Raw genomic sequence first — 22,574 nt, 5'->3', positions numbered from 1 at the left:
TCTTTGGGACAGTTCATGCTTTGGAGAGCTGGTGTGTTGGAAAACATCCTTTCATATTTGGGAGGGGTGGGTTTTGCAACCACCACATTTCTAGACCGTGTTGTTGAGTTTGTTGAGATTTCTGGGACTGGAAGAAGGCAGTCACTTGCTAAGACCTTAATTTGAAATTCAGTTTTCTGAACAAGAGCTGTATATGCTTCTGCCATTGGTTCCGCACCCCAACGATCACAGTGCAGGTGTGCAGAGTGGAGAAGATGGGAGCTACTTTGGCCCTTTCCCTGCCAGGTCCAGTGCAGCACGTTAACTTTTTGCTTTGATTTCCCCAGCTTTATAATTTTTGTCCCCAAAGTGCAGATCAGTGTTGTGTCCAGCCCTGGAATACTTGGACACGGAAGAGGGAGTTGCAGTTTTTCTAACTCTACACAGTTTCTTCTGGGATTAATGGTTAAGAAGGAGAAAATCCACAAACAGCTCTGATCTGGGAGTAGTACCAGCTATGCAGCAGCTGCCATTTTGGAAGCCTGAGCAAATGTTCTTGAAGAATGGTAAAGTTCCCTGAATGCTTTTCATCCTGTCCAAGCCCTGTACAAACAGCATTATTGTTGTCTGGCAGGGACCTGGACAGCTGAAATCACAGATGGGGAAACTGAGGTCAGGAATGCTGTGACTTGCCCAAGTTACACACAGCCTAAGCTGAGATGAAAACTTGTGTTTGCTGGCCCTTAAGTTCTGGAACATGCTGGCTCCCAGATCAAAGATCATGTCCATGTGGCATGCCTGGGGAACACCTCACTTCACGCTATAGGCAAAAGCAAAGCAAGCAATTTTGCAACCTCTCTGTGCTGGGGGTGCTGCATCAAGGCCATCCTCAGCACCCCACTTGTTACAACGGTCAGCTGACTGCAAGATACTCGCTTCAGTTTGTTTTGGCAGCTATTTTGGGTCTTCACAGCACTTAAATAACATGGCCTTTTTTGTAACAGAGTCCTCACATTAACCAGACAGTTCCTACTCTTAGGTACTTTTCTCTTGCTGTTCAGTGCTCTGAGAATCGTAGCACCCATCTAGCTGGTTGGTGCTGGCAGGGGCTGTTCCCTCACCACTTAAGTTGGTCAGGAGCTAATTCCTTAGATAAGGTCGGACCAATCCTTTTTCTTGTTGTCTGATGTTGCATTTCTGATTCTTGAAACCTTGCAGATCTTTCCTTGCTGGTTACATACTAGCAGCTGTTCCTTTGTTGGTTTTGCACTGTCAGTCTTTCCTTGCTACCTTGGTTGTACTTGGTGTTTGTCTGTGTTGAATTTCAATTTTCCTCTTCGCCTATTGATTGATGGGCAGCCCCCACAACTTGAAGTGTGTAACGGGCTGATTGATTCCAGCAGAGATTAAGTGAGCTTTTGGGGTCTTGGAGGTGCTAGATGTCTCAGTGGGATATCTGTGATCTTCCAAGCTAGTGGCAAGAACTCCAATATACAGTAGATCAACAGTAACAAAGCATTGTCTTAGGGCCTTGGGTAGGATCTGTTGATGCGGTGTTGGGGGACAGCCTTGGTCAAGGTCTTGACCCCTAGTCAAGAATCATCATCTTGGAGGCAGCATCTGGGTCCTTTGCAGACAGCCTGAGCAGAATGCCAGGTCTGAATGACCCCGGGAGACTGAACTCTTCCCTTTTCATTTGGCTTGTGTGGAGAGAGGAGCTTCCTTAGCCTGTGCTTAAACACAATCTGTGGTAGGTCCCCTCACAGCCCATGTCCTGACATTACCAGTGGGACTGTTGGGAGCTGTCAGCCACACAGGGGTTCCTAAGCCCCAATATGGGAAGTCCTGCAACCCCTCCCCCTGTCTCTTCTCTTGGCCAAAGCAGGGTAGCTCAGTCCTGTCTCCTTTTGTTCCCAGGAATGACCCATGAAGATATCGTGCAGGAATCAAAGAAGTACTGGCAGCAGATGGAGGCACATGCCAGCAAACCAGCCAACAGCATGGTAAGTAAGGTGCATCTAGCACTTGCAGCCTGTTTTTGATCCCAACTGTTCCAGCACTTTCTCTCTTTTCCTCCCACTGCTGTACCTGACAGATCCCAGGCGAGCCATTGAGGAGGAGGACAGCTGAGAGCTTTCCTGGTTGCAGTGCTAGTGATGAGCTTTGTGCCTTGTTTTGCAGCATTGTTACCTGTTCTGTTCAGTGGTGGAGTGAAGCCTCCAGAGCAGGGAGGGCAATGCACAGAGAATGGTGCTTCCTGTGACACCTTGCTAGTGAAATCGGGAGACTTCGGGGCCCATGGCCACACAGAGCAGGGACCAAAGGTGTCCTGCTGCCCTTCAGTGGCCGAGGGACAATACAGCAGTTTGAAGGACTCTAAGAAATGACTCATGACCCACAGGACTGCTCTAAATGCGGGAGTGGGTGGAACTTGCAGCTCAGGTGCTATTGAGGCTGGACAGAGATCGTAGTGGTGCTTTGCCAGGAGGAGGCTGTGAGCTTTGCGTCTCTTTGTGCCACCAGTCTCTCAGTGTGGGAGAACACGCTCCAGCACTGCCAAGAGCTTTCTCTGGAGAGGTGTGTTATAAGCAAAGGACACCTCTTTGTTTGCTTTCTTCAAACCTGTTGGCTACAGGTGGTGCTGCCTATTCCTTTTTTTTCCACCAAGGGGGTGTTCTGCAGTGTAGGAGCAGAGCCCACCCAGTGGATGATTCCCAGCCCAGCCCTGAGGCTGAACTAAAGCAGTTTTGCCACTAGAACAGGGAGTTTTTTATTCTCTAATTACTTTCAGAAGATACGTCTAATGAGATGAGAAACTTCATGCCTCCTAGCAAGCTCTCGGGTGTAGGGCCAATTCCCTCCTCTGCAAAATGGTGGGGAAAGTATTGTGAATCCTTTTTGTTCCCACTTGACAGCTTGCTTTCCCCTTGTGGAGGCCTGAGCTCACCACCCCTTGGCTTGTGCTTTACTGTCAGAGCAAGGGTGCTTCAGTTTGGTTTGGGACCTCTCACCTAGGAGTCCCTCTGCAGAGACCAGCACTGAGTGCAGCCTGGGAGCACCCCGCAGAGGAGGTGTTTTATAGGAAGGGGATCTGAGTCACTCACATGGTGTGTAGCAGCTTCTTTTGGCTAGGTTATGGGCCAGCAGAAGTGTTCTGAAGGCTGTAGGGCACAGATGCTGGGGAAAAGCAGGTCTCACTGGCATGGGTTAGCCCAACAGGAAAGATGCAGGTGACTGCATTCATACTTGCAGTGGGCTCTGTGTCCACCTGTGTACTGGTTGTGCTGCATGAGATGGAGTCATCCTTGAGGAGATGCTTGGCAACATACCTGTCTGGCCTGTTCTGCTGTTGTGGTCTGAAATGGTTGGGGGAGAGGAACGGGAAGCAGCAGTCCAGAGTAACTAAGGTCTCTAGTTCCCAAAGCTGTCTGACTTGATTAAGGAGTATGTTCTAGCCTCTCAGGAAGCTGAGAGGACGGGTTTCTACAGCCTGTAGTATATGAGAACTGAGCCTGGATGATCTGAACGGTCCCTGCAGACAGAGCTGGCTATGATCTGTTTCTACTGGGTGTGGGGACAGAGGCAGCTGCGTGCATCTCTACAGTGGAGGAAACGAAGTATGAATTTGTCAGTTTGTGACAGTAGTTGGATATATCAGCAATCCCTGCCCCAGCGAGAGTGAAGTCTAGTGCCTGGTTCTGTCCTGCCTGCTATGGACCTGCCTGCATTTTCCAGAAAGCTCTGTCTTGCCATTCTCTGTGCATAATCTGGGGATAAAAAAAGACAGATGTTTTCCTGTAAGCCTTGCAGCTTCAAATTCACCTTTGTCTGGAGGTGCTGCTGTTGGAAGGACAAGTTATTCAGCGGGCATGGTCAGACCATGTCCTCTGAAGCATGTGGGATCTGGATGCTGAGTGAGGGTTTCATTTCTGGCTGTTGGGTCTTGCAGGGGGCAGAGGATCAGGAAGAGAAATGCTGGCGCCTGCTACATCAGCTGTCAGGGGATGGGCAGAGAGCTGCAGTTTCTGGGCCCTATGGGCAGTGTTAGGGCTGATGGCCAATGACAAAGTCTGGTTGTGCCCCACAAATACCTGTCACAGAGCTGGACTGCACTCTCCACCCTTCCGGGGCATCAATTTGTGCAGAGGGAAAGCAGCAGCCTTGTTGGTACAGTCAGAAAGTGCCTACCAGTGGCACCATCAGTTGTCTGTAGGGATTGGCAGCCTGGCACTGGCACTGTGCAGGGAGACAAAGGCAGTCAGACGCATATGTTTGCAATAGCAAACCGTGGCTTTGGCATCAGCACGTACTCATCCAGAGGGCTGTGCTCCGGGATGAGACACTGGCTTGCTGCCGAAGACCCCGGGGGCAGGACTAACATAGCTGTTGAGAGATGTTTACTTTTGCCATTATTTTCTCCCATCCAAGCAGGCTAACATGACTCAGAGTTTTCTCAGCATCCTTCCAGCTTTCGAAGTTGGCTGCCTGGCAAAGACAACTTCTCAGGAGTGCTGTAAAAGCAGACCCCTCCTTCCCCCCATCCCGTGTGATCCATGCTCAGCCCGGTGCCCTCTGGTCAGCGGAAGCAAAGCCTCTCCCAGGGATTTTGCTGCAGTTTTGTCACAGCTGCCAGTTGGACTCAGCGCCTGGGGCCATCCGGTTGTGCAAAAAAGAGGCAGGCAGCATACAGGGACCCAGCAGCTGTGACAATGCAGGTCAGGATACTTAGCAAGAAGTGGAAGGTGAAGATACACTACTTGCTAAACACCTGCCAGGGATCTCACACTTGGCCCCACAAGTTTGGCCCCGTAGAGGCTGCTGTAGGAGTAGACCCAGTGGCTGCAGATTGAAGATGCAGTTAGCAGGAGAGATTGTTGTAGGTAGCTGGGTGTCCTCCCATCACATCCCTAGGAATTGAGGGGTTTTAGTCCTCATTTCTTCTGGTTTTTGAAGGCAATTCTGTTTTTACTCCACTAGCCAGCTGCAGAACCCCCATAAAAACTGGCTGCAGAATTAGCAATTGAAGCATGGAGAGGGAAGTGTCTAATAAGGGCTACTTGCACCTAAGTACAGCTCACTCAGTTGAGTGGCTGAGTAACCTGGGCTCCTCATACAGTCCCCCAAGGCACGTGGCTCCTCCAGAGAGCATTTCAGTATCACTGAGAGGGGTTCCTGAAGTTGGGAGACAGGAGTGGCCGTGCTGGGGCTGTTGCTTTCTGCAAAGCCTGAAGTGGAGAGCTGTCATGCCAAAGATTTTTATTTATTTGGTTGCCATGGTGCATAGCTAACACTATATTGTCTGGCTTCATAGCAAGGGGTGGTGCCACAGCTCGAGGCAATTTCGCCTGGCTTCATCTGCTAGAGCCTCATGTGATACTAATTTCCACACTGTTGGTTATCAGCAGCCTGCCAGGTATGTGTCTTGCCTTTACAAATACAGTCATGTAGCAGCAACAGCAGCAGCTTTGATTTTTTGCTTGGCTCCCAATCCCCTGGGAGCATACATGCCCACTGGATTGACCGGCGGTTTGCATGACTGATGAAGAAATGCACAGGGCTTCTTTTGGTTAAGAATTTGTGGAAAAAGCAGCCCAGATCACCCAAATTACCTGAGAAATATTTTCTTTCTTTATCTCTGATCTATTGTGCCTTCTGGAGCCACTCAATTTTTATTTTTGCTGGGTCAGTAGATTTGAGCCAAGCTTCCTGGCTGTGCTGAGAGATCTGTCGCCTGGAGGATTATATGGCAGATAGCATGGGGCTGATAAAGGAGAACATGCCGGCAGAGCCATTGTGTTACCTTAGGCCTGTAGGTTTGGTAGGTCAGTGGAGAGCTCTAGCGTAATTTCTTTTGGAGACCAAGTGGAGATTAAAACTACTGTTCAAAGGCCACACATCTGAGAGGGAGGCACCTTACTGCCTGCTGTGATATCTCAGGTCTCAACCCTGCTCATCCTGCAGCCGGCCGCTTTGATGTGTTCCTGGTGGTCACCAGCACTGGTGAAAGCTGACAGATGAACAAGTCATGAGCTGGATGCCACCAGAAAGGCTGTCCTGCAGGCGAGTAGGCCAGAATCGCTGCTGCTTTTCAAGAGAGGTGATGGTTCTCTGGAAGGGTCTTTTTCTGGGACATCCAGAGCAGTGATGGCCTCTTGTAGTCAGCACAGACAAAGGTCAGCTCTCTGCTCAGCTTTTCACAGCGATGGAGGACCCTTTGTATGTCAACTCTGCTTCTCCAAAAGACTGGGTCTGGAGGATGCAGAGTGGTAGTTCATAGCTTATGTGGCGTTTCCTGGGAGATGCTTTGAATCTGCACCACCTGTGCTTGCTGTTTTCCCTTTGCCAAGGGATGCGCATAGGGTCCACGCTACTGCTAATCAATTGTCGGCAGAAGCCTGCTCCTTGGGGACATGGTTTGCCTGTCTGCTCCTTACTAGATGCTCAGGGTTAGAAGTCAAAGCACGGCAGCTGGGAAGATTAGCAGTCAGAGAACAGTTCTACTGGTATGTGACCTTTGTGCTTCATGGTTGGCTCCATGACCAGGGTGTTCTTTTAGGTTCTTGCTTTGTGCCCTCACATACTCCTGGGCCTGGGGCCACTGGCGTCCAATCAGGTTTGCTCTTTGGTTCGGAAATGAACGGAGACACCAGCCTCATGTCTTCCAGTGGTGATACAAAATGTAAACACCTTTCCAGATATTTGCCCAGAAAACACAAGGCAGCAGTGATATGGGACTGGCTCCATTCCCCCCCCCAATATGTTAGTCATAATCCCAAAAGAACCTTCTCAAGGAGACAGGTAGAAGGCCAATGAAGTTAAGCAGCTGAGAGGATATGAAATATGTGCCTTGGCAGTTGTACCTCTGTCCAGAGATGATGATTAACTGCCTGTGAGGCTTAGTGCAAAGGAACTGTGAGGGGTGGAAACCTGCCCAGAAATGGCTTTGAAGGGTATTAACAAGAGGACCCAGCTCGGACTTCAGTGCGTCAAATGCTAGACATGACATGAGCCTCTTGGTCCAAAAGCTGGAGTGGTGGGTCCTGTGCTGTGGCACAGCCTGGCCCCCTCCCAAGGGGGCTCTCTTGGCTGCGTGACTGAGCTCCCCCCCATGGGTAGCAAGGGGGACGTGGATTGCCCTCCCTGTGGGGAAGCGGGGATTAAGCGCTGGGGCAGGTCTTGCAGAGCTTGCCTGTACATGGAGATACGCTGCAGGGGTTTTGCAGCCAGGCCTGGTCAGTGCTTGAAGCTGCCAGGCTGGCTGTGCTTTTGGCCAGACGTCAAAGCCCAGGAAATCATGCTGAAGCAAGTGGTGGTTTTGCTTCTGTCTGGTATCTTGACGGGCCACCAGCTAATGCTGGCAAAGAAGAGCTGGACTGTCTCTGATTTATTCTGGCTTGTTGCTGGCACACAGGTGTGTGGGCAGCCACCAGCATCTCCGTGGCAGTTTGGGGGGTGCATTTTGGCTCTGTTTGCCTGAGGTTGTGGTTCTCTTCCCCAGGCTTCTCCCCGGGCTCCCACGTCAAGCACCTTTGACCTCCAGATGAAATTTGTGTGTGGCCAGTGCTGGAGGAACGGGCAGCTGGTGGAGCCAGATAAAGACCTCAAGTACTGTAGTGCCAAAGCCCGCCACTGGTGAGCAATGCAACCTTCTCTCTCCCCCACCCCTCCTCAAGGGCAGGAATTTCTCCTCTTACCTCCTCCAGGGCTTCATTTGGCTTCTTTGGAAGAAGCTGTAAGGTTTCCTAGCAGTCTCTCGCTGCTTGGGGTGTTTGTCACTATAGGAAGCATTGCAGATAGCTGTTTTCCAGTTTCCAGCTCTCTTTACTGTTTGTATTTGCTGCCAGCATTGTGCAGACTGTTACTTCTGGTGCATGCAGTCCAGCTCCCACAATTCCCTTTTTTCCCAGTTGCTATCATTTCTTCTTAGCAAGATCACTAAGATAGTTCTCCTCTGCACTTGTTTATACTCCTAGCTGTTTGCAGATGTCTGTCAGGTCACTATTAGCAGTGATTCAAGGTATTCTGCTTCCTTTTAAATTAGTTTCCTTGGCTTTTTTATTGCTTTGGTTGCTCTTCTCTGACGCACGTCTTGTCCATTTGCACCTCCTGGCTCCTTGGGGCCTGTAAGCATGTTCAGTGTGATAGAAGAGGAATATCAGCTGGGAAGTCACGGGAACTGTGGCACCTCTCAGCCAGGCAGCCTGGCAGGATAGGATGGAAGGGTTTATAGGATTTCACTGCCTTTTTGGCTTGTGTTATGGGAACAGTCCAGCATCCTACTGCAAATGTAAGACCTTTGATGAAAAAGAGACAAAAGCAGCAGCTGCTGGAGGAAGTGAGCAGGTGAGGATCACTTCCTGGAAGGGGAAGGATAACACCTCTCTGTGCAGCTGCTGAACAGAGCTGGGGGTTTTGCTCAGGGTATCTCCTGGTGATCACTTGCTGGAGCCACAGAATTAATACTTCCTGGCACCTGTGCATAAGACAGTGCTTGTAATGACTTGCATTTCTACTGCACCTTTCAAGCAGAAAATATTCCCAAACATTTTTCATGGATCTGATTGCACAAGCATTGGCTGTGTTGAAGGGTGGAATGTAGCTGTTTAGTAATCCATGGTGATGCCATATGAGACTTGGGGGAGACTTTTGTGGCTTTATGAGAAGAGATACCCCAGGAAATATGTGATAAGTACAGGGAGAAATCCTCCTAAAACACCCTTCTTGTGGCTTCTGTGTCGCAGATGTAATGTGTCTAAGAGCAGCCGGATAGTGCAGGGACAAGCTGGACTGGAGAATCTGGTCATCTCGCAATATTTAGAGGTCTCTGAGGAAAACAAAACCTTGTTCTGCTCTTCCTTTTGCCTCTCTTGATTTATTCTCTCTTCTTTAGTTGGACGAAGGAACGTCGCGTCCTGCTGGTGATGTCCAAAGCAAAGAAGAAGTGGGTGTCTGTCCGACCACTGCCTTCCATCCGCAACTTCCCACAGCAATATGATGTAAGCTCTATGCCTGGCATGGCCAGGTGCCCATTCCCCTTCCCTCCCACCGTGGTGCAGTGTTTTGAGGGCTGGTCCCTTGTAGACCTGGCAGGGAGGCAGGCACGTGTTGGCTGAGGTGGGAGGCAAGGACAGACTGATGGCAGCAAGATCTGAAACACATCCAGCAAAAGAGTGGAGCAGGAAAAGGAGCAGTACCCCTTTAAACCACTCTACACATGTATGTGAGTTTCTGACGTTGCTGTTAATGCAGTCACTCTCTCAAGAAGGAGCTGGCACAGGGTTTGGGAATGAGATTTAAGTCTCCCCTTAGGTCAGGGTTTCTCAATGTGGGTGAGAGGTGAAATGGAGCGCTTGGGAGAAGCCCGTCCCTGCCTTTGCTGTGGCTGTGCTGCTGTAGATTGTGAAATGTGCTCACGATGTGTTTTGAAAGCAAAACTAAGAATTCAGCTAAAAAGCCACGTGCTGTGAGGAAAACTGCAGCTATCCAACCTCCAACCCCAGCCTTGAATATGGCGACTGATAGTTTCTCTCTCTCTCTCTCCTTTCCTTTCTCCCTGAAAGGAGGAAGCTCCTCTCCCCCTGCCCTATGGGATCTGCTGCCCTTTACTCCATGGGCAAGCACAAGGCCACGTGTGAGGCCTTGAGTGCTCTCCAGTTGCAGGCCAGTTGCTAGAAGCTGGGGAGGGGAGCAAGAGTTATTTACAGCTGCTGCAGTAGGAGACGAGGCCAGCAGGTGAGTCGCAGATTGTGCAGCAAAGCAGGTTGCCATACGAGCGTGTGCGTTCCTGAGCTCCCACCCAACCCCAGCCAGAGAGGAACAGCGTCTTCTCCCCAGTTTGTGTGGGCCAGCTGGTCTCCACACTGCTGTCCTCCTCTGTTGGCAGGACTTGGTAGCTGGGAGGTCAAGTTGTGTGCGCGCGAGTGTGGTGGTCAAAGCAACCGGTAAGGCCACTCTTCACCCGCTTGGAGATGGCTGGAGAATGAGTCACCCTTGGGGACCAGCAACGTGACCAGCAGGAGACACTGTTGGGTCGATCCAGGTTGCTCCCTGTGCTCTCCCCCAGGGCCAGTGCTAAGCGAAGCTGCACCCAGTTGCCTATGGAAATGTCAACGAGAGAGAGGCCAGGTGCTGAATGGAGCTGCCTGCATGTTTGTAGGGAAAACGTACCCTTTGTGTCATCAGGAGCCTGAGAAAAAGAAGCATGAGTTAATGACGTGTGAAGTGTCCTGTTTGCGACCTCTCCTATGTGCAATATAATGTCCCAGCTGAAAACCCACTTTGCAGTCTAGCAAGGAGTGTTTGCGCAGATACTAAATTTTGCTCTGTCTTTTAACAGTTGTGTATCCATGCACAAAATGGCAGGAAATGCCAGTATGTGGGCAACTGCTCCTTCGCCCACAGTCCTGAGGAGAGAGACATGTGGACCTTCATGAAGGAAAATAAAAGTGAGTGGGGGAAACATGGGCCAGAGAGGTTGGGGAGAGGGAAGAGGACATTTGGGCAGTGGATGCAGGTTCTCTTAAGACATACTCTTGACAACAGAGATGGAGCTGTGCGGAGCTGGTACCATGAGCTTAGATTGGATTATGGGGCTGTCTACAGTAATTTAGAGCTGCTATTTTGTTAAACATGCACGTATATCTCGAGTCCGTTGCTCTGGAACTAGCGCACATTGGTCCCATGTCTTGCACTGCTCCATTGCTGCCCTCCCTTTCTGCAGCTCTTTGAGTCCACCCTGTGCTGTCCGTCCAGTTGCCGTACTGTCCCAGGCCTGGCTCCGTATGGAGCTCTGCCCAAGAACCAGTCCTGACCTGTAGCTGCTCCTGTATCTTTCTTGTCTGTCTTTTATCTGCCTTGGCTTTCTTGCCCATTTCTGCTCATATCCTTTGCTCCTGGGCTGTGGCACTCCCTGCTCATGGCATTGTATTCAAAGGGGTGAATTTGAGATCCTGAATGAGAATATTGTTGGGTGGTACTTGTGTGGAGGAGCTTATCTGGAATTAATTATGCAGGCTCCCAGCTTACCTTTTGGGGAAAGCTGGGTGGTTGCCCATGACTTGGACTGCCAGCTCTCTGGCAGCAATCCTTGTTTTTTCAGGCCAACAGAAAGCTCTTTGCAAGGCCCAGTTGTCCAGGTGCTCAGCTAGTTCTGTTGGGAGATGCTGGAAAGCCTGAAGGGTTTCAGGCCTGCCCTGAATTTGTTCGGTCTTTGTGCTTGGATGGAGGGTCTTTCTCTCTGCTGGGCCGAACGCTGTTAGTTGTTACAGTTCAACTCATTTTGTTGCTGAGGCATTTAAAGCACATCAGACCAGTCTGGGTGTGTTTGCTCAAACACGAAGGTGAATCTTCAAATGACAGCGTTGTTTCAGTTTGGGGGAATTTGCATTCATTATCCCCAACTGCCTTGATTTCCTCAATTACCCATTTAGTGAGGAGTAAATCACTAACACATCGCACTTACAGCATCACATCAGTGTCTGCAAACATTTATGTTTCCATTGCTGCTCTCAGGAGCTGATCTTGGAAAGACAGATGTGCAGTCAAAGCTTCTACCCAAAATTTCCCTTCCCACTAGTATGCTGAGTTGATTTTAAACCACAAGCACCAAGAGACATTGACTGCACTCCTCTGGACAGGTTTTGAACTTGGAGCAGGCTATCATTAGGTCTTCCTCCCCTCCCCAGTGCTTCCTGTGGCCAGCTTGCTTAAGGGCTCTCCTCCCTCTCGAGTGCTGAGGATGAAGCTGAGGCTTAGAGGGAGGGGACGGATCTGAATCCAGCCCCTGCCTTAGCTCCCTGGCTGGAGTGAGATATCTGCTGAGGTCAAGCAGAATGAGGCCCGATGGAGAATTACCTTGTGGGGTGAAGTCCATGGAGATCTTGGGGCACTTTCCCTTCTTCCTGAATACTTGGTGTAGCTGCTGTCGCAGTTGCCCCTTGACTCATAGAAGAGACCCCCCATGCCGGGAGGTGTGGTGTGAATTTGGTTCCTCTCCCCGGGGCTCTCATCTGGGCAAGCGACATTGGGCCTCCTGAGCACAGGTCTTCAGTCTGATGGCAGCTGCTGCTGCACTGGAGAGGGGAGGGAAGGGCTGCCCCAGCGTTCGTCCTTTTCTCGTAGTTAGCGCACAGTGCGCGAGGTTGTCTGAGTGACTTCACGGGTCGCCTTTGTGCAGTACTAGATATGCAGCAGACCTATGACATGTGGCTAAAGAAACACAATCCTGGGAAGCCTGGAGAGGGGACGCCGCTCACCTCGCGAGAAGGGGAGAAACAGATCCAGATGCCCACCGACTATGCTGACATCATGGTAATCAGCTGCTCTCTTGTCCTTTATCCCTCCTCCTCCTCCTCGGTGCTGACAGCCTGCCCCTCTCCCGTGCTCCAGGTGTGAGCTAGCAGGGACTGTCTGCTCTTGTGGGAAAGAGCCCCTGCTAATGTAGGTTAGATGGACAGCTTGGAGCAGCACAACCAGGGCAGCACAGATGAGGCGGGAAGGGATTGACCCGGGGTCAGCAAGGCTCTGCAATGGCTTTTCTGTTAATCCTCGAGTCAGTAGGAGTCTACCTTAGGTTCCCTTTTGCGTGGGCTCAGCCTCTCCCCTGCTTCCTGCCTGCTCCTGGGAAAGCTGGCAAAGCCATTGCTGGCCTGTCAGAAAAGAGGGAGAAGGTTGGAGAAGAGCTGGGTCTGGAGCACAGAGGCCTGGGAAAACTAGAGGGAGATGTGTCCCCTTAGCTCAGGGGTGGTGGCTGGTCTAAGAGTTTCTTCTGCAGAGTCCTGCCTCGCCTGTGCACCTGGGGGCCTTGCAGTCAGACCCCACCTGGGCCGTCAGCAGGGGCGGGGGGACCACGTCCGTGAACTGAGCTGTCCTGTTCTCTGAGCCCGTTTGAGTTGTAGGTAAACCTCAACAGAGCATCTCCTCTGCTCCCCCTTAGTGGCGGCACAATGCCCTAAAGATGACGTGGCAGGGAAGTGTAGGAGGTCGTAGACCGAGTGGAGCTTCCAGGATGCTCTGGAAAGAGAGGGGGAGAGGCAGTGTCAGCACAGGGAAGGCTGATGGGGGTGACTGTTAATGCACTGACTGGCCCTTTGCCCTGTCTGCACCGGTTAGATGGGCTACCACTGCTGGCTCTGCGGGAAGAACAGCAACAGCAAGAAGCAATGGCAGCAGCACATCCAGTCGGAGAAGCACAAAGAGAAGGTCTTCACCTCGGACAGCGACTCCAGCTGCTGGAGCTACCGCTTCCCCATGGGCGAATTCCGGCTCTGTGAAAGGTACCGTTGCCTTGTCTCCCTCCTGTGCTGCTGCTGCAGGGACAGGGCAGCAGGCCCAGGGCCTCCATCATCCCTCCTCCTCCTCCTCCTTCACCATGTCCTCCTCCTCTCACAGAGTCCCCAGGGACTTCTGGTTGCAGGAGTGGGACAAGCTGACAGGTTTGGGTAATGGTGAGGCTGCTGTTGGATCCCAGAGGTGCTCAGCCACACTACTGAGTGGTAAAAATACATTCCTGAGCACGTATCTTTAGAAAAGGAGAGTGAGCTTCATGTCTGCACCTGTGCTCTCCATGGCCAGGATGCTCTCAGCTCTCAGGCTGCTGAACAGTCTGCTTGTCCTGATGCTTGGGGGAATCCCACGTGCTTTATTAAATGGCTTGAATGTCTCACACTCTCTGAATCAGCACCTTGAGGTGTCTTCAGGAGGCTTGTGATGGTTAGAAATGCCATTTTGGTTAGAGAGAGAAGGGTCTGTCTCTCATGGCTGTTACCTGGCATTTCCTCTCTTGTGTGGTGGTTTCTCGTCATCCCTGCCAGTCCCGTTCCAGTTCACGTTGTTTTGTTCTGTTCACTAAATCCCCTCACAGACATCGCTCTGTCCGCGGCTCTGTTTCTGCGCCCAGCCTCCACGTTGCCTTCCCCGGCTGCACGTGGGTTTGTAGGAGAATCACTTCACCCTTAGAAAGGAGAGTTCGCAGCATGTGTCTGTGGGCCCCAACCAAGTATCCCAGATGGGGAGCTCGAAACTCTGTCCTGGGGGTGCCTTCCTGATCATGCTCCTTGTGCTGGCAGGTTCCAGAAGAGTAAGGCCTGCCCCGAAGGAGAGGAGTGTCGCTACGCCCATGGCCAGGACGAGCTGACGGAGTGGCTAGACCGGAGGGAGGTGCTGAAACAGAAACTGGCCAAAGCCCGCAAGGACATGCTGCTCTGCCCCAGGGATGACGACTTTGGGAAATACAACTTCCTATTGCGCGATGACGTATAGTAAGGGGTGGGGGGGAGCCTGTCGGCTGGAGAAACGTGGGGTGGGTTTTCCAAGAGTGGCAGTAGCAGGGAGAGCGGGATCTGTGTCTCGCAAAGAGAACTTTTTCTTTTCTTTCGTTTTACGATTATGAGACAATGATTTATTAGTGGTGAATGAAATAGTGAATTTGATTCTTCTTGGCCAGCGAACGCCATGCTCACTGAGTTTGTGATCCATCTTCTCACTCTTCTTTCCCCCAAATTCTCCTTCCTCTCCATCTTTTTGTTTTCGCTGTCCTTCATTCAGAGGAATGAATCCAATCTGTACTGGGCTGCGAATTGGAGAATACCTCCTTGTGTCATTCTCCAGCCCTTCAGTTCGGAGTGTGGCTGCAGAGGTCCAGAGGACAAAGCTGAGAGAAAGGGCCAGACATCTGGTGAAAAGGTGACCATGAAGTTCATGTGCTCCTTTTCTCAGTGCTGCAGAGCAAGCCCCACTTACGCTGCTGCAGCCGGCCTGCTCTCCTGGGAGTTCAGTACCAGAAGAATTAGGGATTGAGGTGCAAAAGAAGGAAAACCACTAGATCTGGCTTAAAACATCTAGGCTTAAGCTCCTGCTGTCTATATTGCCCTGAGGCATCAACTGGTGCTGAGGAGGGTAACAGCCATCTGTTATAAAGAGCATAGCTAAAAGCAGCAAAGTAATAAAACTGCTTGCAGCAGCAGGAACTGGATTGTAGGTGACTTCAGACTGTTTCAGCTGACTGTACCCAGAAAGCAAACTGGTGACTCCTCATTAGATGCCTTTCCCGGTGTGCGACAGGTATTCAGGGTGGGTAGCTTTGGTTTGGTTTTTTGGCTGGTGTGAACGGTGCAAGTAAGACTGAAGCCATCTAGAAGGTGTAGTGGAGACTGTGACACACCCTGCGTCACTGTAGTCCACGCAGCAGTATCAGTCAGGAGGAAGGCTGTAACCAAAAGGAGCCTGTGTTTCTTGTGTTGCCTTGTATCCTGAAGAGAGGGAGGGAGGTATTGGGGTTCCCTTCTTGCTCTTTAAATGGCCTGTGTTACTGATTATTTACAGTATATTTTTCCCTGCATTTTTCCCTGTACTGCCAGAACTGTGTGGGGACCCATTTAAAAGGACACCATGGAGCAGCACGGGCAATGTTTTGCTGATGGGAATCCAGCTGTAAGAGTATTTACCAGCACTGGAGGTCCAGCCCCTTCCTCCTCAGAGCCGGGGCAGGGAGCTTGTGGACACGCAGTGCAGCCAGGATGCGACCCAGAGCAGGGACCGCGGTGGAGGGTGAGCAGCACAGTGGGACCCAGCCATGCGCCTGCTCCTGTCCCACCTGATGGGCACCACGATGGGGGAACCAGTGATGCTGAGCTCTGAGCCAGGAGTTTTGGCTTTTGTAGTGGTATCAGTGAGAGGCAGTACTGCTCTGTATGCCAGCCTTGTCCTTTCTGGCGGTCTCATCCTGTAAGCAGTAAACGTGTGTCCTGTCCTGAGCTTCCCTCTCTTTCTCTCTTCTGCAGTCCAGCTGCGCTCTGCAGTTTTGCATGCATGGATGGCACCATCCACTCCAACACAAATACATCTCCCTTCCAGCCTTCGTAGGGGATGTCTTTTTCATACAGAGTCTCCCAGGACAGCAAGCTCAGAGCCCTTGGGGCTGACAGGGCTGTATCCTTGGTAAATATGATCTGGCCGCGAACTGCTTGGTGCTTTGGCATTGCTGGGTCCCCCTTTTCTCTCCCTGCTCCCATATCCTTGGGGTTCCCAGCTTCAAGAGAGATGGGATGTGGAAGTACAAGAGATGTGGAAATGCGGGAGATGCTGGGGGGGCAACTGGCACCTTTGTAAACCAGCCTCTAGGGAGGTGCATCAGCTCCACTGGGGTAGTTACGGCCCAGGAGCTGCATGCGCTGCATGCTGGTCTTGGGTCTTTCCAGAGATACTATGTGCTCTAAGTAAGCTGGACGTGCCTCTGAACTTGTTTGCTCTCCTTTAAAATGTGGATGGCGATCACTGGTTTGGTATGAGCTTCCCTTCCTAGCTGTACAGCACCTTGAGATCTGGCCTGGAAGGGGTCAGGACCCTGACATCTGATGATACACGGGTGGCTTATTGGGAGAAGGTGGCAGTGGTTATTTCTATCTCTGCCCACGTGAGGGGAGAAGGACAGGTGGGGAAGGATCCGTAGTGCTATGGGGAAAGAGAGTGACCAATGCAATATCAGACATGGCAGTTTTTGAGTGGTCAGGTGCTGTATTTTCTCCTCTGCCCTTTGCTGTAGCTGTCCAGATTGTACCTTCTCCTGGTGCTCCTTGTGCTCAACTGGTCAACTTTACAAACAGAGAGGCGGGAGAGGAGGTAGGCTTCAGCTCCTGGGTTATCTTGTTCTGCTCTTCTTGGGCAGTCGCCAAGGAAGCAACTCTGGATCGGGGAACGTTGGAATGTGTTTTTTCTGTTTAAAACAAACCTGCATCTCTCATGTGACTAGCGTTCGCTGCGCCGTGATTTCTCATACGATAACTTGTTTAGCTTACAGAGTGGGTCGCTGTCCCCTCTCTCCGTCTCTGCGATGAGAGCTGAGCTGCTCAGCAGGGCTTCAGAGGTTCAGACTGGGGCCGAGGCGGGGAGAGGGCGAGCGTGCGTGAGGTGAGGGAGGCCCACGGTCACGGGGGTTGCGTCGAGTATCTCTTTTTGTTTTCCCTGATATGATAACCTGGTCTGTGGTGTTGCAGTACTTTGTCACCAGACTTGTTTTAGTGTGTATATATGTGACCCCTCCCATGAAGCATATATACACAGGTATTAAATATATCGCTCTATATAATATTATATGTGTGTGGTATCGAAGGAATCTTTTCAATGAGGGTAAAGGAAAAGGACTCGGGCCAGGAAACGCAGCATCTCCAGTTTAAATATGAAGACTTTATTTGGGTTAGGGAAAGGGCAATAGCAAAGAGGGGAGGGTTTTATATAGGTAGGTATAAATTTTGAGATGGGACAGGTTTCCCTGTTCACACTTTTGAAACCCCCTAGGATGCCCTCGCAGTCCCATCTCAGTGAAAGAGTATTATACCGCTAACTAGCGAGTAAAGTTTTAATGATAAGGCTTTGCTTATATTATTTAAAGGGATATTGTGAAAGGCAGGAAGCTTCACACTTGACTTCCCAGGCTCGCTTTATCAAGCCAAAGAGGGTTTTCTTCGGCAAGTTACGTACTCTCAGCAGAACTGCTCAGCACTCGAGGCTCTACAACAGATAAACCACAAGTTGTAGGGCTGCTTTAGTGGTGCGTTCACAAGACCCTGTGATAACTCTCTCTTTTCTTCATTCACATGAGGGAAAAGAAAATTTTGCAGCACAGAACCAAATCCAAGGGTTATTAACAACAGAAGTGATGTTTTAATTTTATAACATTAGAAGAAAATCTCGTATCCTGTAAAATAACCACAGACACACACTCACACAGAGTCAAGACTTTGATTTAGATCAGCTTGCTAAATGCTGAAGGACTTAGTGGAAATCTTTTCCCAAATCCTTTGGTAGGGGCAGGGATTTAAGTGATGCTGGTGTTGGAGTTAACCTGACCTTTACAGGGGGAAGTAAAAAAACAAAAAATACCCTACTTAGCTTGTATGAAACTGTATGTCAAAAACGGATGGGTTTTAGCAAGTGAAAGGAAAAGATAGCAAGGGGATGCTGCAGTTCTGAGCTGGGTAGTAATGATTTCGAGTCCTTTAATATGTCTTTGTATTAATATAATTTAAGAATACCACGCTTTACTATTAAAAAAGAACTTAGTATCTTTCATAAGGTCTAGTATCAGGATAATAATGTAGATGTTTTAACAACATTTTTGTTTCTGTTCTTAAATAAAAAAAAAACAAACTTGCTTCTTTTAGCCTTTGTAATAGAAAATAAAAGTGTGCACTTTAAACCCTCTCCTGATCCAGTGTGTGTTTGCATTTTTCAAAGAGCCCGCAAAGGCTTTTTATCTTGGTTTCAGGTTTCCCTGCTGTAAGGAGGCAAGCAAAGGGAGGACTTCAAGCATTGGATTGCTTTCGCTTTCTCCCATTTTTAAGTACAATCTATTGCTCTTCTTGCTGAGTGGAAAATTGCCTATGTGCGTATTAACAGATTCTGCAGTTCTTCATCAGATGCACGGCTCTGATGAACTTCATGTGTGGTTTGTTTTTTTTTTTCCCCCAAGCACGAAGACTCTACGCGCTCTGCATTAACACGTTGTTTCAGGTGTTATGGTAACCTGTGTTTTGAAACCTCCAGTAATCAGGTCTCGTAATCACCTTCATCTAGAGGTTGTTCTGCTGTGTAGGCTGCTCTGTTCAACTGGGTCAGCCAGTTCTTTTTCCTGCCAGCATGCACCCTGCCCGGGAAAATGCCCTTAGCCCTACTCACCAAGTCGCATGCAGCTTGGGCCATGAGAAGCATCTGTGCAGATTCCCACTGGAGAAGATGCTGTGTAGTGAAGATTGCACCTGGGGAAGAGGTTAGTGTGACAACATTTATTAGTAAAACTGTTTTCTTTATTTTTCAAAATCCATCATGAAGCAGATTAGTCTGGGATTCTTGATGACACCAAAACTGGAGATGTGGCAAAGACAAGGGAGTCCTGTGGAGACACCCTGCCACTGCTGTTTAAACTGCTAGAGTGACCAGAAGGTCATTCCCAGTGAGACCTGAGGAGAGGAGACTTGTTACGCATCTCCCCAGTGTGCCTGGATACAAACATGACAACTCATACAGGCCTGAAGACAAGCTTGTAGTGCAGAGGGAATGGGGAGACCAGTGCACTTTTAAGGTGCATCTATTGAGTACGTACGACGTGAGAGAGGCATTAGTTTTACCCTCCACAGATTATTGAGGCCATGCTGACAAGAGTGAGGGTAGCTTCTCCAGTACAATGGGGACCAAAACTGTCAAATTGCGAGACAGACAAAGCATGAGGAGAAAAACGACAGCGTTTTCTTGCAGGTTTGAGCCTCCAGCTGTAAACCCCTCTCCACTGGTGTTTCTTCATTGAAGAAAATAAACTTGTGTGTTGGAGAGGCAGGGAAGGGAGTGGTGACTTCAGTATTCACATCCTCCGAGGAACTTCAGCAGACATTGAGACAAGAGGGAGTGCCCCAGGTCTGCCAGGAAGGATCCAGGATTGAGAGGAGCAGGGGTAGAGACCCCCGAGCGGTGGGAGGAAGGCTTCCTACCAAAGACCTTTAATGCCATCCCACAGCAGCCTGGCAGAGGGAGTTTGCCTTGCAAAGCATGCACGCTGCAGATGGGATGCCTAAGTAATGCTGTGACTGAGTCGGTCTGCCCACGCTATAGGGAAACATTTCTGGGCAGTGACAGCAGGTGATGCAAACGCTGTCATCACTCTTCATTGTTTTTGCTGCAGCCGTTGCAACCAAGAACAGAGCCGTGTTGTGTCCTGTGCAAGGAGAGCAGCAGACAGGAGGTCTGGGGTGGAGGGCGCGGAGGAGGTAATGCTGTAGGGCGCTCGGGGGCAAAAACATTGGGCAGAAAGCGGTGTGCTAAATAGTGAAAGAGCCCTGGGCAGGAGTGACTGGTGGGAGGGAGGTGCAGGGGGAAAGGCTGTAGGAGCACCAGCTGGAGCAGATAGCCATTTGGTGTGGGGTGGAGGAAGGTGCTGAACAGACTTCCTTGGGTGCCTGTGGGGTGGCTCTGGACAGAGGTCCTGAGGACAGTTAGCTCCTGGGGCTCCTCAGAAAGCCACTGGCACTGCTCAGGAGCTTTGTGCCGTGTCTCATCCAGCCTCACCCCTTTCTCCCCAGGATGGGAAGGGACACGATGGGGCCCATCCATTCCCAATAACCTCTCTCCCTTCCCAGCTGGATTGTCACTTCCCCGCTTCTCTGCGGTTCCCCTCCAGGTAAGAGCAGCGTGTCCTGGTGCCCCCAGGGCAGGGCTGGTGGTTTCTGAAGGCAGATCCAGGTGCAGCAAGGATGAGAGCAGGGATCCGACCAGAGGACAGCTCCAGCTGGCTCCTTCCCCATGTGCAACAATCCTGGCCCTGGCGGCTCCTGAGACTGCCCGTTTCAGGGGTGCTCCTCTCTGCAGTTTAGTTTATAGGTGGCAGTGCCCCAGAAAACTCCTACTTTTTCCTGGGAGCCTCAGGAGGCACAGACCTAGCAGAGAGTCCCAGGAAATAGGGTTATTTGTTACCGTCTGGATTAATCCTCCCAAAAATGACATTTACCCAGGGCTGGGATAGAACTCTCTAAACCCAGATGCCAGAGTAGATTTGGCTTGCTTGGAATCAGAAAAATACCCAGCGCTGGAGGTGCTCTTTGTTGTATTTCCCTTGTTCTCTGTGGATTTCCTCTTTCTGCCTTAGCTGTGGGCTTTCGGTAGTGCTGGGGCCCTCCAGGCAGACGGTCGGGAAGGATGAAGAGCTGCATAGTTTCTCTAATTGAAAACCAAGGCACGCTCCCCTGTCTGTACCCCAGCAAAGCTCAGAGGCAGAGAGGGAAAGTCCTGCTTCCGCAGGAGCGAGATGGCGTCAGTTTTCCTTAGCCAAACGGCTTGAGAATGACTGCAACACGGCTGGACGTTGCCCCTGGGAGCTGTGGTGGGGATTCAATACAGAAGCAGTGTTTCAAAAGAAGCTCTCGGCAGGCTGGACCTTGTCCTGATCGAGACCATTTGTATCCTGGCTTTTGGGGATCAGCGGCAGCCAGACTGCCCAGCCTTCTCAGGGGATCGGTTGTTGTCTTTCAACCCGTGTGCCTTCCCCAGGCTCAGCTGACTCCCGTATCCATCCGTTGGGCTCTGACCTCTTGGGCCATGGTGCTGCAGGATCCCTGCTCCTGGCGGGGGCCACGTCGTTCCCAGGAGAGGTGAGTGAGCCTGGGAAGGGAAGGGATGGCCAAGGGACAGCCGAGGTCCTTACAGCCAGCCTCTCCATTTTGAGAAGGAAGCAGCTGGAGGAGCGTCTATCTTCCTTGCTGTCCCACCCAACGGTCTCCCACAGACCCTGGCAGAGGCCCAGCAATTGCTGTCCTTGGATTTCCCCATCCTGCTTTAAATGCCTTGGTTTATTGCTGCTCTTGGCACCTCCTGGGCTCTGCCTCCTGCCAAGGCTTGTTCAGAGAGCTCCCAAAGCCAGCTCTGCCCAGGCTCCCAGAGCGTTTCTGGAGCAGGGAAATGCAGAAAGGCAGCTCTAGGTGTCATTCCTGCCCAGGGCAGCACAACTTCTGGTGATCCCAAGGGCCTTTCTCACGTTTTCTCCCTGCCTAGCACCTAGTTTTCTGGCAAATGGCACCTCACAAGGGAAGGCCACGTGCAGAGGAGCAGGGCTGCGGTGAGCCCGGCTGCCACGTGAGCACCACGAGAAGGGGGAGATGTCTTGGCAGGGGGGTGGGGAAGCAAAGCTCATTAGCTTTTTGGCACTCATTTTGGGGAATTAATTTTTAGAAATCCTTTCGCCTCAGGCGGGAGGTGCAGGCGGTTCCTTCCACTGAACTGTACCGCTTGCTTGGGGGATCCCAGCACTGCTCCTCCACCGAGGGAAACAGGCACGCATCTACACATACATGGGCACGTGTATGCCTGCGATACTCTGCCTCATACTAGGAGCTAGTACAAGAAAAAAAAAATTACAGACATCTGCAAAGAAGCAGTGACTGACCTCTGGCAAAGGGTTTGCTTGGATAAAAGAAGAAAGAGGAAACCATTTACCAAGCTGGGTTTGGTGCAAGAACCAAACTCCGTGGGTGGGCATGGAGCCTCCATGCAGACCATGAGGAGTAGGCTTGATGTGTGGGACCTGCAGCAGAAGACATCTTGCATGAGAAGATACGGAAATTTCCAAATAATGGCTGTGCTGCCAAGGTGAATGGTCTTGGGTGACTGAAAAAAAGCTGCTTCGAGAGCCGCAGGATTTGTATAGCTTCTAGAGATTTTTACAGATTTTTGTCCTTATTTCCAGATACACTTCAGGGGAGTAAGCTACCTTGTCTGTCACCACAAAGTCCCCTCAGTACTGCTGGCTTCTGCCTGTCCCCTCACTATTGCCTGCCAGAGGCAGCACGTGCTTTGGGGTGTTGGCTGCCAATGTGTGTGCCCCAGATCAAAGAGAACAAATAACAGCAGGTTTTCTCTCTGAGGAGGCATTAATTTGACTCTCTTCTTCCTAGCCTATCTTTCAAATAGAAAAAAGATATTTAAATATATTTATCCCTTTGGCAACCTGAGTAGCGTGTTCTCGGGAGGGAGGGTTAGATGGATGGATGGATAGATAATACTGTTGTGTAAGCTTTGTGTCCTCAGAAAATCAGAAAAAATTGGTTTTTATTTTCTAA

At 50.6% G+C, this 22,574-nt stretch overlaps 1 protein-coding gene across 10 annotated transcripts in view; it reads left to right on the top strand.

The window, feature by feature from the left end:
• The window catches only part of ZC3H7B (zinc finger CCCH-type containing 7B), a 51,874-nt gene extending 33,702 nt beyond the window's left edge, over positions 1–18,172 (top strand). For 5 of the 10 annotated variants that reach the window (XM_075051731.1, XM_075051739.1, XM_075051735.1 and 2 more), the window contains 7 exons: positions 1,897–1,982; positions 7,478–7,611; positions 8,870–8,975; positions 10,316–10,424; positions 12,155–12,288; positions 13,090–13,253; positions 14,046–18,172. In XM_075051731.1, coding sequence (XP_074907832.1) covers positions 1,897–1,982; positions 7,478–7,611; positions 8,870–8,975; positions 10,316–10,424; positions 12,155–12,288; positions 13,090–13,253; positions 14,046–14,238 — 926 coding nt within the window. In that variant the 3' untranslated portion in view covers positions 14,239–18,172. Of the gene's footprint in view, positions 1–1,896; positions 1,983–7,477; positions 7,612–8,869; positions 8,976–9,060; positions 9,196–9,539; positions 9,712–10,315; positions 10,425–12,154; positions 12,289–13,089; positions 13,254–14,045 lie in introns of those variants that run through there. The other 5 variants (XM_075051730.1, XM_075051733.1, XM_075051732.1 and 2 more) reach the window with 2 other exon arrangements.
• Positions 18,173–22,574: the final 4,402 nt, after the last annotated feature.

This window comes from Buteo buteo, chromosome 19 (genome assembly GCF_964188355.1).
Source record: "Buteo buteo chromosome 19, bButBut1.hap1.1, whole genome shotgun sequence".
In the NCBI taxonomy this organism is placed as follows: domain Eukaryota; kingdom Metazoa; phylum Chordata; class Aves; order Accipitriformes; family Accipitridae; genus Buteo; species Buteo buteo.
Note: the sequence above shows the minus strand (reverse complement) of the source record. Positions and strands in the feature narration are given on the sequence as shown.